At 42.6% G+C, this 16380-nt stretch overlaps 1 protein-coding gene across 17 annotated transcripts in view; it reads left to right on the forward strand.

The window, feature by feature from the left end:
• LOC127601230 (uncharacterized) overlaps window positions 1-16380 on the forward strand; it is a 37259-nt gene that overhangs the window by 17415 nt on the left and 3464 nt on the right. For 7 of the 17 annotated variants that reach the window (XM_052066305.1, XM_052066304.1, XM_052066297.1 and 4 more), the window contains 22 exons: window positions 37-209; window positions 299-406; window positions 919-1101; window positions 1242-1394; window positions 1492-2304; window positions 2535-2729; window positions 2818-3036; window positions 3141-3380; window positions 3462-3680; window positions 3778-3957; window positions 4059-4292; window positions 4422-4583; window positions 4740-4937; window positions 5095-5286; window positions 5580-5612; window positions 5729-5922; window positions 6137-6202; window positions 6292-6330; window positions 6908-6970; window positions 8858-9031; window positions 14327-14704; window positions 15115-15237. In XM_052066305.1, the coding sequence (XP_051922265.1) occupies window positions 37-209; window positions 299-406; window positions 919-1101; window positions 1242-1394; window positions 1492-2304; window positions 2535-2729; window positions 2818-3036; window positions 3141-3380; window positions 3462-3680; window positions 3778-3957; window positions 4059-4292; window positions 4422-4583; window positions 4740-4937; window positions 5095-5286; window positions 5580-5612; window positions 5729-5922; window positions 6137-6202; window positions 6292-6330; window positions 6908-6970; window positions 8858-9031; window positions 14327-14704; window positions 15115-15237 (4339 nt within the window). Of the gene's footprint in view, window positions 1-36; window positions 210-298; window positions 407-918; window positions 1102-1241; window positions 1395-1491; window positions 2305-2534; window positions 2730-2817; window positions 3037-3140; window positions 3381-3461; window positions 3681-3777; window positions 3958-4058; window positions 4293-4421; window positions 4584-4739; window positions 4938-5094; window positions 5287-5579; window positions 5613-5728; window positions 5923-6136; window positions 6203-6291; window positions 6331-6907; window positions 6971-8857; window positions 9032-10357; window positions 13850-14326; window positions 14705-15114; window positions 15238-16380 lie in introns of those variants that run through there. The other 10 variants (XM_052066295.1, XM_052066308.1, XM_052066300.1 and 7 more) reach the window with 10 other exon arrangements.

Here is a 16380-nt window from a genome sequence, read left to right on the forward strand (position 1 = left end):
GTCAACGCAAATTGAAGAAATGTTTCTGTTCCTCAGGGTATCAACAACTGAGCCTCCCTCGTCACGTCGCTTCCTCGTCCTGGGCTCCAAGTTCAGGTACAGCGGGCGCACCCAGGCACAGACCCGTCAAGCCAGCTCCATGATCGACCGCCCTGCCCCTCGCTTCACACGCTCTGCAAGCAAACGCCTCTCCCGTAATTTAGATGGAGGTAGGTTTGAGAGCCCAACCTTTGTGCTGCACAAAGATTTCTTCATTAAACCATGAATGCAGAAAGATACTGTTCTTTCGGCCCAACAGCTGGAGAGAAGACTCTCCAGAGCCTCACAGCATCAACCAGGTGTGAGGTTGATGACTGGTCATCATTGCTTGTTTCTGAAAAGCCCCACCCTTTCCTTGAATTTCCAGGTACCCAGAATTGTGTGGAGCATTGCACCTGGCAAGGTTCATTTCGCTTACTAATCCTCTGACCAAATAAGACCATTCAAATATGGGTGTCAGTGTCAGTTCTGTGAACTGTTCAGCCACCCACTTTGTCCTCCCCCTGGCATGATCCCAGCATATCTTTGGACGCTTCAAAATACGCCGACTGATTCAGGCTTGACATTGGTTTTTCGTCTTGCTCAGAAGTCGCAGCTTGATCTCATGCAATGTGGTCAGCAGCTTTGTGCACATTGTCTTAACTTGGATCACCTTTGTACAACCATCCCCGCTTCAATGACTTCTTGAAACGGCGTCACCCTTTTTGGGTACAGCATTTCTGCTTAATGGCCACGTTCAAAACACTTACTGTACGTTGAGCTTTCTCACTAACCGCTGCTTACTGGGCTCACCGAAACCTTGCTCAAATGTCTTTCATGTAACTTGAAACACCAGAAAGCGTCATCACATAATGGCATCATTCCATCATGTCTTCACAGCCAGAGGTGAGTCTGAACAGACAATTATTCAGTCCTGGAATACTCAGGCAGGCAGTCGGCCGTGGTGGGAGCTTTCGTATGATGCAGAGCTACAGACAAGAAAAGAAGACGACTGGGCTACCCTGGTTGAACGAGATCCTCCTTTTCCCTTTTCCCCATCTTTTGAGTTTGTAAAAGGGCCAGGTATGAGCATTTGTAATGCCTGCTAGCTTCAAGAACATATTTGCCTTCACAGGTGTGCTCAGTGTACATTTATTGAACACGTTTGTCATTCTGTATTTTTCCTTATTTGGTCTGTCTTACTTTTCTTCTCAAATTGTCAGCTAACATCAGCTTGGCAAACATGAGCTTTATTGACAGGCTATTGCAACCAGCACAGGAACGACACCATGATTGGTTCCTCTACTTTGATCGAAGCTCCAGCTTGTCCTTGTATAAGCATGTCGATAAACCTCAGCGTGAGTCACTGTGTGATGGTATGATTTGCAAGCAGATATTGTCTATGGCCAATGAGACATAACACCTATTTTTGCATCCCGTTTCGTGTTCCGTTCCTGCTTCTCTTCCATGCAGCCCAGCTCCAGGTGAAGGATGAGGAGACAGAGTGTGTCAAAGGGCAAGAATTGACAGATGAGGAGGTCAATGAGAGGCTAGAGGAGATGGTGATGATAGTGGAGAAGCTAGAAGAGATGGAGGAGTTGGAGAGGAAGCTGAAGAAAGTTAGAGTTTTAGAAGAGAGGCTACAAGAAGTAGAAGAAATGTCAGGTAGGATCCAAGAAGTGATTGAAGAGGAATTAGGGGAACAAGAAGTTGCCAAACTAGAGGAGGAGGAACTACAGAAGGAAAGTAAAGCCATAACTCGGATGGTCTTGAAAAATTCTGTGAGGATTGTGAGGAACACGAATGAGGGTGATGAGCACGATGAGTTAGAGGAGCAAATAAAAGAGGTGTTTCTAAAGGGCCTTTTGCCCGAGGAAGACGATGCTCAAAAAGGAAAAGATGAACATGTGTTTGATTATAGTCTCAGAGAGAAGCTACGTCAGATAGAAGAAGAATGGAAAGATGAGGTGGAAGAGAAGTTAATTTTTCCACCTGTCAATACCTCTTCTCAGGTAGCTTATCAGACGGTGGTGAGCACTAAGAAGAGAGTTACTTTTATGGATCAGAGCCCACAGAGGCTTGATGCTATGGAAGATAGGCTTCTAAAGATAATCTCAGAAAAGACTTTCCAAAATGGTGAGATATGGCTGAAGACAGAAATATTGGAGGAGAGAGCTGAGAGGGAAGTTACTGAGGTTGAAAGTGGATCTTCACCAGACAACGACAAGGATACGTGGTCCCTGCTTTTTGACCGTCTGCCATACGCACCTGTTATCAAACCTTCAGGTACATAATTGAGTACTGATTTGTTCTACTTGTAGATTGCAGTGCTAAACATAAAACACATTGCTGATGCTTTCTAAATTTATTTTTGACGGATTTTCAACTGGTTTGCATTTGTAAACAAAATTTGCAACGGCTTCCTGCAAATGTCAACAAGCTTTGCCTCTTTATGGGCTTTGGTGCAAGTTGTTTATCACTTGAGTCCAAGTATGTCATTTCTTCACCTTGTTCAGTTACATCAGTGAAGCATGGTGCGTTGGATGAGGGGGAGTTTTTCACCTCAAAATCGGGGGTTACAGCAGTTGAGGATAAAAGGGTCCGACTAGAAGAACGACCAGTGGAAGACATTCCACCGCCACAGACCTTTCTAGAAAGAGAAGATGACTGGTTTGTGTTGCTGGATTATGTTCCCAGATTTTTCAAACCAGGTACTACTACTTTCCCTTGTGCCGCCTTGCAAAACACTTGAGCTTTCTTGTGCCTTGTTCTCACGCTCGCATATTTTGCTCATATCAGTGACCTTGAAGGAAGCAGGCCAGATGGAGGCAGAAAGTTTGGTCTGTCTGGTTGAAAAGCATGAGGAGTTTAGGGAGGTGAAACTTGAAGAGACAGAGATGAGGAAAGAGGCACCAACATATCTTCAAGAAAGCCAACAACAGCCGGTGAAAGAACGAGACGATGACTGGTTTGTGTTGCTGGATGTTTTTTCCAAAGAAACGGCGTATGTAGCTCCAGGTATTGCTACGGTCCCCTGCATTGCTTCACAACTTCACAACAACAAACTGTTGCTTTGCGCCTTGCTGCCATTTTTAATCTAAAAGCCCTTCTCCAACATGTAGGCTCTACAGGTTTGTATCTTGTAGCTGCTGTTGTGTCCGCTGAAGAAGATGCCTCTTTAACTGACGTGATAGTTGAAATGAGGGACGAGCCCGAGGATGTATTAGTTAAAGAGACGGAAATCAAAGAGGACCTGAGCCAAAATGAAGTCACAATGCTGTCACAAAGTTTCAGAGAAATAGACGACGATTGGTTTTTACTGCTGGACGTTCCCACCAGAGAGCTCCAGTTTGTACCTCCAGGTATTGCTGACATCCCACATTCGCTTGCTTACTTCATCCAACCTTCGCTGATTGAATATCTTTCTTCACACTTTGGTCAAGTGACCCATGCCGGGTATGCTCAGACTTATGCTGAAAAAGGCATTTCTACTCTGGTTGAAGAAAGAGTGGAGGTTGTAGTAGAAGAGATGACGCGAAAACAAGAGGCTTCTCAAAACACTGATCCAGAGCTGAAAATATTCCCGACAGTCTTAAACAGAGATGATGACTGGTTTCTGCTGCTGGATGTTGTTCCCCGAGAAAGGGCCTTTGTGCCCCCAGGTACCCGCATCCATCTTACATTTTATCTTTTGTGCTTTTCTCACATGCCAGCGCAACAAAGGAATGACATTTTCTTAAATACTTTCCCTACTAATAGCAACTAAGATCTATCCAGATACTGGGCCCATGATTGAAGCGAAAGGCATAGAGCCGACACCGCTACCGGTTGGTTTGGACCAAATGAGAGCGTGCCCATCGCGACCACAGCCAGAGAAAGATGATGACTGGTTTGTGGCATTTGATGCCGTTCGTGATGAGGTGTTTATACGACTAGCAGGTATCCCGTTTTTGTCTGCGCTCACCGACAACAAAGCGCATTTGCCTTTGATTGGCCGATAGAAACACTCCTTTCCTTTTGGCTTTGTCTGCTTGTGCCAGACGCCCCTGTTGAAATAACTCCAGTTGTGAGGAAGCCCTTTGAGGCTGAGGCGTTCACCACTGGGACTCGAACATGGGAGGTGATGGTAACTGGTGACAACACCAGGCTTGTTGAGACACGGATTACAGAAATGAGGCCACTTGTACCAACATCAGGGAGAGAAGGAGAGGACGATTGGTTTGAAGTGTTCGAAAAACAAACCATCCTAGAAAAGACAGCTCCTGTACCATCAGGTATCCATCACATGTAAATGTATCCTCACGAACACTTTTTAAACCCTACACGTTAACGAGAAAGAATCAGTTACACAGTGCAACGACTGCGAGTTTCATTTCATATCTGCGTTATGTACACATTTTCAGCTGCTGTGGTTGAGCATCTCGTGGATGACACCGCAGTTAGAGCATCAACACAAAAATCCAGCAGAGAAGTGAGGCTGCCAGTGAAGTTAGTTGAAATTAAACCACAACCACGACAGTTGGATGATGACTGGTTTGTGATATTAGATGCAGTAAAAGTACCAGGTATGTCTAGTTTAACATCGCACAAAGCAGAGTTTGATTTATATTTCAGCACGGGGTTTTTTTTCTATACGTAGAAGTTAAAACAAATCACCTTTTATGACTAAGCTTGATTTGACGTTTTTTTTTGGTTGTTGTTGTTTTTTAATTCTACAATAGTGGCTGAACCTGTCCAAAGGTATCCTGATGTAGCTGCACCCAAAGCTTGGTTAGTCATAGAGCAGAAGCCACTGCAGAGAATTACTGCAGGAGAGCAAATGTGGACGCAAGAGATGTTGCATCAGCAACCATTTCAAACGCGGACAAAGATGGTGGATGATTGGTTTACTCTTCTAGATGTGGTTCCTAGGAAAAAAGGTATATTGGAAAGGACTCGTTCCTTCATGCAAACATTTGTCACATTACTGGGTCAGTTTACGGAGCTATTTGGCTTTTCAACCAGAGCTTGTGGTTGCTCTAGTTCATCGTAAATGTTTGTGCCTTAATGTATTTTAATGATCTTCTGTGACATTAGCCGCCGTCCCTGAGCGCCTCAGATTCCCGGCAGAAGTTCCAAGAGTGATAAGCTCTGAGACCAAAACAAAGATTTCTCTTTCTGAGAGACCCCAGTTTGAAAAACAGATCCAGGAAGAAAGACGGCTCCTCAAACATACTCATGTCCATGACGATTGGTTTGTTCTACTCGACTTTGCCCCCAGAAAGCCAGGTATTCTGCCTTTTTTTGATGTGCGACTCGCACGTGGTTTGGCTTCTTGACCCCTGCTTATTAACATCAAATCAAGATGGATGATGGCTGACCATCGCTTAAGGATGTCATATCACCTCCTAATTACACTTTCTCAGTCACATTGAGCCTCGTAGCTCCTTGCTTCCTCACAAGAACTCTACTGCAGCTTCTCATTCTTTCCACTTGGTGGTATTTTGTGTGTGCTTTGCTGAAGTTATCAATGAAGGAGAATTCAAGGTAAAGTATCCCACAGTATGTGCTCTTTTCCCTAGAAACTCGCAGAAAGATATTGAGGCAAGAGCAATGTAAGTGTGGAGTTTGTGTGTGTGTGTTTTTTATTTATTTTTTTAAAGATACCGGTAATCTGTTTTTCCCAAAATTAATTTCCATTGACCTCTGTTCCGCTTTCTCTTGTGTCCAGTGGTGACCACACAGAGAAGCACCCGTCCTGTCAGCGCTCCAGTCTTCTCCCAAGCCGCTTTGGCAGAAGCTGGAATTCCAATGGCACCGTTGGAGCAACCACAGACCTCCACTCCCATCAGGACAGGAATCAAAGAGGAAGGGAAACTTGAGGTCACTTTAGAAGTTGTTGAGCCATCAAGAACTGAGGACAAGGTAGTCCTTCAATTTTTACCTTTGCGCTTTCAAGTGTTTACTGCTTCACAAGTATATTTTAAGTCCCTCTTAGAAAAAACTGCTGTCTCATGAAATTTGTCATGAGATTGCTCAAACATAGTGATTACCATTCAAATATTTCCAAGAATGAAAAATAAAATGCTAAATGACCAATCGGGGATTGTTCTCTGAACTATGTCTCTTGCTGCTGTAGTCAGCAGTATGGACTGACCAGAGAACTGACACCTCACTGACACTTTCCATCAATGGGGACATTCAGGTTAGTGTCAGACTCCAGCCTCAGAGACATGTTTCCATTCGAGACAACAAGTGGTAGGTATGCTAACATGTCTCCCTCTCTCCTCGCAGTCTGAGGTGACGAGCAGAGAGGTGGTGCAGTTGAGAAAGGTCAGATTCTTAGCCGTGTGTGTCGCTTCTCCATTTCTGCGGACAATTTGCTGCGTCCAAAACAATTCCATCTTCTTCTCATACAGTATGCAAACATGTAGCTCGGCCATACGATGTTCAGGGCATCTGCAGTTTATTGGACAGAACATGCGAGAATGAATAAAACATGATTTGCAAGCCATATGGACTGTTTACACGTATTTGTATGAGTGCCTCAAGATTGTACACACGTTTGCCTTTGACGACATTATTATCCTCATCGCATGACGTTGCAATCCCTGGAATGCATTTGCATGGACCTTCTGTGCATTGAGGATTGGGCATGATAATCCATTTTGTATTTCCACTCGTGTCACCACAAATGCTTGTTTGTTTCGTTAACATCAGACTAGAGGACGTAATCCTGTAGGCACTTGATGAATAGCCTCAACCCGTTTTGCATGTCGACTCTTTGCAGCTCCTTTGTTTTCATTTAACACTCGAGTGAACGTCATAGCGTGCTTGTCTGACGTGTAGCTACCTTCATAGGAAACTGACACCCTGACTCCTCCCTTTTTGTTCTGTTCATTTTTCACAGAAAAGGGCTAAGAAAATTGAGGGTGACTCAATTTATATGAGGCATAGCCTTTTAATGTTGGAGGTTTGTATCCCCACTGGAAATGCCACGTCTCTCGCTTTATTTTCTTGCTCTTTGGTGCCCTGGCTGCTGTTTCATATCACGCTTGCATGAAGGCTTGATTTTGGACTCACATCAGCATTCATCATGTCTGATAGGCTATTTAGATTACAGATTAAAGAAATGCGTATTTATGCCAATTCTAATCCACTTGTTGCAGGAGTTTGCTACTGAACGCTGAAGGCCTCTGCCAAGAAGGCTGCTCTTCTTGATTCTTGCACCGATTATACTTAACAGTCCATAAAACGATCCTTCAAGTGAGGGGCAGCAAGCAAAATCACATTTATTTTATTTTTTTTTATCTCAAATGTACGGCGGTTCAAAACCTAAAGCACACTTTCGGTTGAGGTCTGAACAGGGTAAATATTTATTGAACTGACTAGAACAAAATGTTTTGAACAGAATCTTGGGGGCGGGGGGGAACACAGATCTGAAAGAAAGTGATGTACATAAAAAAGGCCTCCATCATTAAGATAACTTCCATATAATATTTTGTTAATTTTCAGTGCAGAGAACGGCAGAGATGTGATACATAGGCACGCAGAGGTCGCGCCGCATGTGGACAGAGCTAGGGAATGATTGCGGGTGCCTAATGTTCAACATCGCAGCTGTTGCACTGCGTTATGGGATTTGTAGGTTGTGTTTGTGTGTCATGATCGCGTTATTGAAGAAAAAAGATAGTGTGCCGTGTTAGGGAATAGGAGATGTTATCCAGCATGCTTTGCTGTCGTCACAATGATCACTTTCTTGTTATTGTGCCTGTTTCATGCGTTTTTTTTTTTTTTTTTTGGTACCGACAAATGTAATGGTTGAAGTGATGTTTCTCGTAGTACAGTGTACGGTCAGATTATTGCTACCGGTACTTTTGGTTGGCGGAGAATCTGTCAACCGGTGATACAGTCTAGCGTCATTACACACACTCGCTTGTCTTCTTAATCAAGGAGGAACCTACAAATGGAACGTGCAGGTGTGTTGTATGCTTGTGACTTTGCTCACCTGGGCTGAGATTTTCACATAAGTGATATTTCTATAGAGCATCAGGATCCTCCTGTTATGCTTATGCCCTTCCTCTCGCCATGCTTTTGCCATCTCATTTGCTTAAAACGCATGCATTGACCGTCTGTGCAGTTCTGCAACTAAAATTCATCTACTAATGGAATTCTAATTTAGCATTCGTTATTAGCGATTAGAGATGAAAACAAAGTAGGCTGTAATTATTCCCTGTGCGTATTCTAAGGATTTACATCTAGGGACACTTAACATTAAGTTGCTCTATGCACCACAGTTAATGATTAATGGCATTTCGTTCCGTAAGCTCTGGCTACATTATGTGTGATTGCACATCCATAGCGATCAACTTGATGCTAAGTGTTCAGCAGTGTATTGCTGCTTTGTTCAAAGTTGTTGTTTTTTGTGAAGGCTGACCTTCATCGACCTGGCTGCAGTTTTCACTTTCACTGATTGGCAGCATGTTTGCCAGATTTTTGCATGCATCGTGCAAAGCACTAAATCAGTCTGATTTCAAGCTTTACAGTCAACTCTGTTTGACAAATCATGGCACAGGTTGGAACATCATTTGATCAAGTCGCGTAACTTTGCATTACACAATGAGTCTCAATCCATTGATCAGTCATGTGAAACGCACAATCCAGAATATTTAAAATGCGTCTCATTTACGGTTTGTCGAAATTGAATCACTAACTTTGCTTCTGCTTAGTCAAATTTAATCAAACATTTACCAAAGGTGTGATGATAATCCCTGATTAATGTTCTCCACACCCGTCCTTTTTTCTGGCCTGCTGTCATATTCCATATTTATCAATCTTTCCCTTTACTTCCTTCCCTTTTTAGGAGTTTGATAAGCCTCATGAGGACCTGCTCAGGCATCACGCCAGTATCAGCGAGCTGAAGAGGAACTTCATGGAAGCTGTGCCAGACTCCAGGCCCAGTGAATGGGACAAGCGTCTGTCCACCCACTCACCATTACGTACTCTGGGTGTCAATGGTCAGCCCGGTGCAGATGGGGTAAGTGTCACGCACCAAACGACACATCATTGTATGACACAAATTCAAAAGGAGAAACGCATACACACTGTTTCAAATACAGAAAACGTGATACACATGCATGCATCGCATCATCAGAAATCCGACTTCTGCTCATAGTTTGACAGCTATCAAGAATGTTGTGTGTGTTTGGAAAGCATCACAAGAGTGTGTGCTATTATCCATGTGCAAATTGTACGCTGTTTTTATTTATTTATTTTTCATCACTGTTCCCTGTGACCAAATTGGTTTAAATGCCAAAGTATTTGATGAGGTTCCCTCGGGTTGCTTTCTTGGTTGATGGTTTGATAGTAACGGTCTGCGTGCGCATGTTAAGACCTATTCATGGCGATGGCATGCAAGATGCAGCACACGCATGATCTGATGAAGAATGGTGTTTGGACTGGTTGAATAGGGGCTGCATTTGTCTGTTGTCACTCAGTCAAGTCTGATGTGGATGAGGCATCTTTGGGTTTCTGCCGACATGCTTCATCGGACATGCATCAGATTTTCCTGACATGTCCACATCGCATGCTGACAGACGTGACGCATGACAATGGGAAATGAACCTCTCCCCCGGAGGATTTGCACGTTCTCACACACCACAGTTTTCTTCCCTCCTCTCTTCATCATGCCTTTTCTGCTTTTGCACTCTTCTCTTTCCACGCTGCTTTTACACTTCACTGCTGCTTTCTTCGAGCCTTGCTTGTTCCTGAAGAGAGAAGCATTGACAGCTGCGATCGATTTATTTATTTATTTATTTATTTTTACCCTTTAGCCACCATCAAAATCGTGAACTAGATCCTAAATAGAATCAAAGGTAATCGTCAATTGTGTCTTACATAATCTGATTAGAAACATCACACCAATATTGCATTTTGGATGGATGGAGTATACTTTCTGCTGTAGTTCCCGTTTCACTGCTCTCATAATGTCTGCACTTGAAGAAACCGTTACAACTAAATATCCGTAATGAGCAGGAGAATTACATGAAATTATGCAATGTAGTGTGTAATGTAATTATGTAAGGCACGTAAAAGAGTACTGTACCTGAAAGAAAGTTAAAGTGAGAACGTCTTTTTATTAATTTTCGAAAAAAAAACAAACAAAACAAAAATGCATGTTAAAATGCATGTGCTAACAATTCCACACTTGGAATAAGAGGACCTGCAGTTTAAAATTCAAACAAACACTTGCCATGTTTTTATCTAAATTTAAAACACTGCCGATTGAGCATTTTTGCAAGTTCAATGGCCATCAAAACTCCTCCCTCTCATCTCTCTCCCCTGCTTCCCCTACCCCCTTCAGTTTGTCACCCGCCTCCCGCGCGGCCCCCTGCTCGACTTCTACTCCAAACGCAGCTGAGGGGCCGTCTGGACTCTGTGGAAATCCCACACAGGCGTGAGTGTGACCTGCGGAGAGAGAACCCAATCACCTTGCCATCTCTCTTTCTCTTCTCCGTCCCTCCACCTACTCTCTCACATCACTTGTAGCATTCCTCATTTCTCATCCTCCCACTCGAGAAGACATCTTTTTTCCCCCTCTCCTTCGTGGAACAAGATTATTACCTTTTCTGTTTCTTAACACGCTATTTCCAAACAGACTGATTAGAACTAGAATTGAATCCAACATTGTTTTACATCTTCTCTGACTTTCTGTTGGACTCAAACGGATTTTTGTTTGACATCTTATTGCCTCTCCAACCGACTATTATTCACATTGCAAAAGAAAGACATATTTATTGAAATCAGCCAATAGTTCTGGTGTATTGAGACATTCATCAAAATCTTTGTCATTGTTTCTGTGATGAGAATCCACAAGGCAGCTATATTGTAATACTCAACCTTTTTGTTTTCCGCGTGTTGGTCAAGGCAGTAAAATAGCAACTGCATGAGTCTTCGTGCATGACCAAAGAATAAAAACATTCCATTTACACGTCACCTATTGTGTATTCATGCATTCTGAATTTTTTATGGGTGCATTTTATCATGTGTCAAAATATTTATTGAAATTTAATTGGTGTATAAAAAATAATTCCCATGTTAGTGAAAGTTTAAAAAAAAGAAACCTTTGCTACATTCTGTATAATTACAGAACATGTAAATCATACTGCCAAACATGGAGTAACGCATCTCTTTCATCGTCAAGGTAGATTGATGTCTGATGTAAGCAACCAAGTAGTAACTTAAAGGGTACCTCCGACCGCTCATTTTGAGGAATTAATGGGGAAGCAACACACCATTGTAAAGTTTAATAAATATCTGCTGTTCCCATCTTTTTGTCTAGTCTTATATTTGTCAAAACGGCAAGACCGCAATCGCTCTGGTTAATTTTAATGCAAGGCGCCATAGTAGGAATGGATGTGACGTCACGTCGTCGATTGGGCCTCTGCTTGCCAGTAGCTATTGAGTGATACACTAGATTGTTGCTGTTGTTTTTGTCATATACTTTGTAGTACTTTGAGGCTGGACTCGTACTTCAAATCCGTGATCGCTGTTCGTTAATTTAACCACCGAATCCTAGATCCATACGAATGCGTTACTAATGTTAATTTCCCTGAAAAACACATTATAATCCAAAACAAAGTAAAGTAAGAATTTTTATAATGCTTTATATACACCATATATTGTATAAAACGCTTGCCAAAGCCTCAAATTCATTTTTTGGAACACATTTAGAGTACACATGCGTGTTAACGGCAACCCAGCATCAACCGTAGTTTAAAATAGTTACAGTAATTTAACCACCAATACCGTGTGCCGTACACCATCGAATGGCAGAACCTAGGGTGTTCTTCCAACCATCCAACAATCTATTCGCTGAAGCGCGTACCCTTTTGGACTAATTTTAAATCCATCAGCTTGTCATACGGGGTGCTAGCTAGTGTTAAGATGTGTCAGCCAGTCTATTTTTGTGTCCTCTCCGGCATGCAAGTTGCAAAACTCCCTTTGTCTGCCGCTGTGACGGCGCAAGGCAAGCAATGAAGTAACAAAGACAAAGGCGTTAATAAGCAGGGGTCACTGTCTAGCTGAGCTTCATTGACAACTTAACAGTTGACTTTAATGCTTGATAGCCACCCATATGCTGTATTCCTACACACAAGCAGTTCTGTATTTTGTTCTCCAATTTAGCAGGGCTTCAGGGGCGCATGCGTTTTTCCCACATTAATGCGCCGCACATACGCATGAGAACTGTGTGTGTGTGTGTGTGTTTGTGTGAGATGTGATTCAAATCTGGTTAACTAATTCGGCGGTTCATTTGTAGCAGCCAAAACGCTACTCAGTTCGTGTCACCACCAATTTGTGTGTATCGCTACCGCATTGTTTTTTTCGCCTATTATTGAGACATCCATGTGCTTTGAATTCCGCCATGATAGCTTTTAGACCAGAATCCTGTGCGAGCAGATACTGCCAAAGGCAGCCAATATCGATCCAGATTCGCCTTTCAACGATGCTACATCACAGCTCCGCTTCCTGCAGACCAAGAAGGAGCAAGTATGTCTGCATTTGTTAACTGCCATGGCCTCTCCGACAAATAGGTCCCCCAAGCTATGATAAGCTTGCTTTAATACAACCAGTGTTACCAAAACGCCTTTGGGTGCAATTTTCATTTTGCCATCTGACAATCACAGGTACCCTTTAAGTTTTTTGTTTGTTTGTTTTTTAAACTACCCGTGGTCTTGTGTAGTTTACCGTATATCCTCAAATAGTGACCACTGCTCTAATAGAAGGCCATGTTTCAATACACCAGACATAAGCATAATCTTCTTGAACACAAACACTGTGCTTCATGTGTCTTTTTTTTCCTTTTCTGGAAAAAAATACGAGGTGATGCCATAAGAACCGTATTTTCCGCACTGTAAGGCGCTTCGGAGTATCAGAAGCACCTTCAATGAATGGCCTATTTTATTTTAAGACTTTTTTATATATCTAGGGATCACCACATTATAAGGTGCATAGAATAGAAGCTACAATAGTGGCTGAGGTTGCGTTATGCAGCCACTAGATGGAGCTACGCTAAAGAGAATATAATACAATACAATAAATTCAGCTTTATTTATGTAGTGCTTTCACAACCGCTGCAGCTGTAACAAAGCGCTTCACAGATCATTTAAAATACTACATCCAAGAAATCAGAATATTGATCCATACATAAGACTCATTGGCTTTTAAGGTGCACTGTCGGCTTTTGAGAAAATTGAATGTCTTTAGGTGCGCCCTATAGTGTGGAAAATACGGCACCTTAGTGTAGCCACATTTCTAACAAGTGGAACAGTTTGTTTTATGTACTACGGCTCCACCGCATATATAAAGGCGCAATACCAATAGTTGTGACATTTTTGCAGCAGTTCAGTGTGTAACTCGCCACTGAATTCAAGAAAGACAAACACTCTGACTCTTGACTATGGACATCCTCTGTGAAAATTAAACATTAAGATGGTTAAAAAACATAGCTTTATTTTCAAAACTACCAAAGATACTTGTGTTACAAAGAAATAATTCACAGCTGCAGCTGTTGTGAAAAATGCTATATAAATAAAGCTGTATTGTATTGTATGGGAAAATACAATCAACAAAATGGATGTCAATGAGTAGGGAAGAGTTATTCCCTCGTTGGATTGCACCAATCAACAGGCATCGCTTTGTCATGCCCGACCCATTCGCAGCGCCTGATCCTGTACTTTTGGGTAAATAATAAACCACTATTTGAGGAAATATGGTACACAGATATATGATTGATAATAACAATGACTATGACTTCTTTGTACCAATATTAATAATAATAAAACATTTAAATCTCTGTCTGTATTGTTTGGTGTCATATCAGCTTTGTTTGGTGTCATGTCAGGTTGAGTCTCTTGGATTAATTGAATTTTGTCACCGGAATCCTGTATAGCCGCTATGCATCCATGTTTTGTTAAGATCTAGCATTTCAATGATGTACCCCTTCGCGCAAAAGGGGGTGTCCAACTCTGTTCATCGTGAGCCCCATATCCAGCCTGTTTGAAATGTCTCCCTCCTCCAGCACACCTGATTCAAATGATCAGGATTGTTCTTGGGCTTCTACAAAGCTTACTGATGAACTGTGCATTTAAATCAGCTGTGTTGGCGGAGTGAGAGATCCAAAACAGGCTGGACAGGGGATCTCGATGAGTGGACTTGGGCACCCTTGCCGTAGCGTGTCATTTAAGCTCAAGGGCCTTTTGTCAAAGGAGTGTACGACTGCACTACATCGTTATAATTTACACGGATTGGCATTTTTCTTTTTTTCTTGTAGAGCTTGCACATTAGTCCGCTGTGCAGAGGTACAGAGACCAGAGCTGCACTCGAGGACACCGCTGTGAGTTTGGGCTATTCCAGCAAGTCCAGTCCCAATGTGAGCCACTGCCATAGCGCTGTGGCTCCCAGAGTTCATTTTGACAAGTCATTTGATCAGGAAGCACTTGTGGTGATTGGATCATCCATGGTGCCAATGGTCGAGGTGGAGATGGTGCAGTTGCCTCCCTCCCTCCACCCCAGCAGTATATTTTTAGATGAGACCCAGAAAGAAGAAGTTTCATGTCCCAGATTTTCAGAGCACTCTGGGAGTATAGTTGGATCTTCTCCTGCTTCGTATTTCATGAGCGGTGGTCCACAGGTCATACGAAGTTTCCAGGTAGCCTCCCGTCGCTTTAAGGCTCATCTATCCGTCTCTTTTCAAACATCGTACTATTTTCAGTGTTTGCCACACTTGCTTCTCACTGCAGCATTGCACAGTGGCGCGTTGGGCTCTCAGATATGGTGATGGTGCTCTCTACGATGCCACAAATGATCAAAACTTTCTTTTACCATCTTGGTTTTGATCTTTTGTTCGTTTCTGGGACCCCTGCTTCATATTTTCTGCTTTCCTTTTGTAATCACTGGTGATGGAAAGGGAATGATTCGAAGAACGGGCTTATTTCATTGTGAATAAACCCGTTCTGGGAATTGCCTCAGAAGGCATGCATGGTGTGAAAGGTTTGCTGTGGGTTGCAAGGTGTCTGTCTGGTTAAACAGCCACTCATGGGGCTATGCTCCCATCCACAGCCGCCTCTGGTGCAGACCCATACAGTCACCATCACAGCTGTCCCTAACTCCTCACCCAGTGGCATCTCCACCACAGAAGTCCCTATCGTCCCAACCAAGACCGTCACCTACGAGTCTGCAAAGGTAGGGGCTCCAGAACTAGCCTCAGCCATTACTGTTCCATCTATATCAAGTAGTCACCTGAAGGAAGAAGCATCAGCAAAGTGTGAGTAGTTCTGTTAGGAATAAAGCCAAACCACAGAGCCCCATGTCTTACCTGGTTGCTAATCATAAAATCATGATTCCCACTGGAATGCAATGAATTTGTCATTGCTTGTATGCCACGTCTGTGATAGTGTGAAGGAAGACAGGTCCCAAGTCTCCCGGCTGTATTTGGAAAATATTTTTGGGGGTCCCTTAATCATGGGCCGATGACAAGTTTGACAATTGACCGTGGTTTTAAAAAGTCACTGTTTCAGTAACGGCTGTCAGTGGTAATGACCTCTTCTTTTCTTTTTGTATTTTTTGAGGGGGTGTCTAAGCAGGGACAATATGATTGATTGGCTGCTTGCAGAGTTGAGTAAACAAGCGGCCCCTTGGAAGTTATTTGCCTCCTATGAACTTTTTTTTCTCTTGGTGAGCAAAGAGGGGGTGGGGGTGAGCAGTTTCGCATGGTCAAGATGCTAACATACACTGAAAAATGGATGCTGTTTTGCTCTGATTAATGTGCATTGTCCTTAAAAAAATTGTGCCAGCGGGTACGAGTGGACAACATGAGTAGCCCACAGGCCTGCCCAAAAATGGCTCACCAGTGTTGGGACACTGTGACTTACTAAGAATAATTAAAGCTGGAGAAGAGTGTCAACATTTATTTATGTAAACTTAACATGGTACACATTTCCTCTGTACTAAATATTGTAGATTTTGTTTAAAAATAAAATAAAATGCTGTTTTTATTTACCCAAATATTTCAAAAAATATTGGGTAAATAAAACACAGTTCTGAAATGTGATTTTAATAATACCGTCATACCACAGTATTTTTGCTCATGGTTATCAAGTTGTCAGAATCTAATATTGCCTACTGTGTCGATCGCCGGTACCAAAAATGGTACCTGTACCATTCATTTTTATATCAAATGGTTGACAAAAGTTGTATTTATTATCCCCATTGAGGTTATTTGCCATGTAGTGCCAGAGCATTTTTTATTTTATTTTTTGCCTAATCACTAATGGGTAAACCCCTCGCTGCCCATCTTTAAAACCCACCTCAAAACTCACTTGTATT

Source organism: Hippocampus zosterae, chromosome 5 (genome assembly GCF_025434085.1).
Source record: "Hippocampus zosterae strain Florida chromosome 5, ASM2543408v3, whole genome shotgun sequence".
NCBI classification, from domain to species: Eukaryota; Metazoa; Chordata; class Actinopteri; order Syngnathiformes; family Syngnathidae; genus Hippocampus; species Hippocampus zosterae.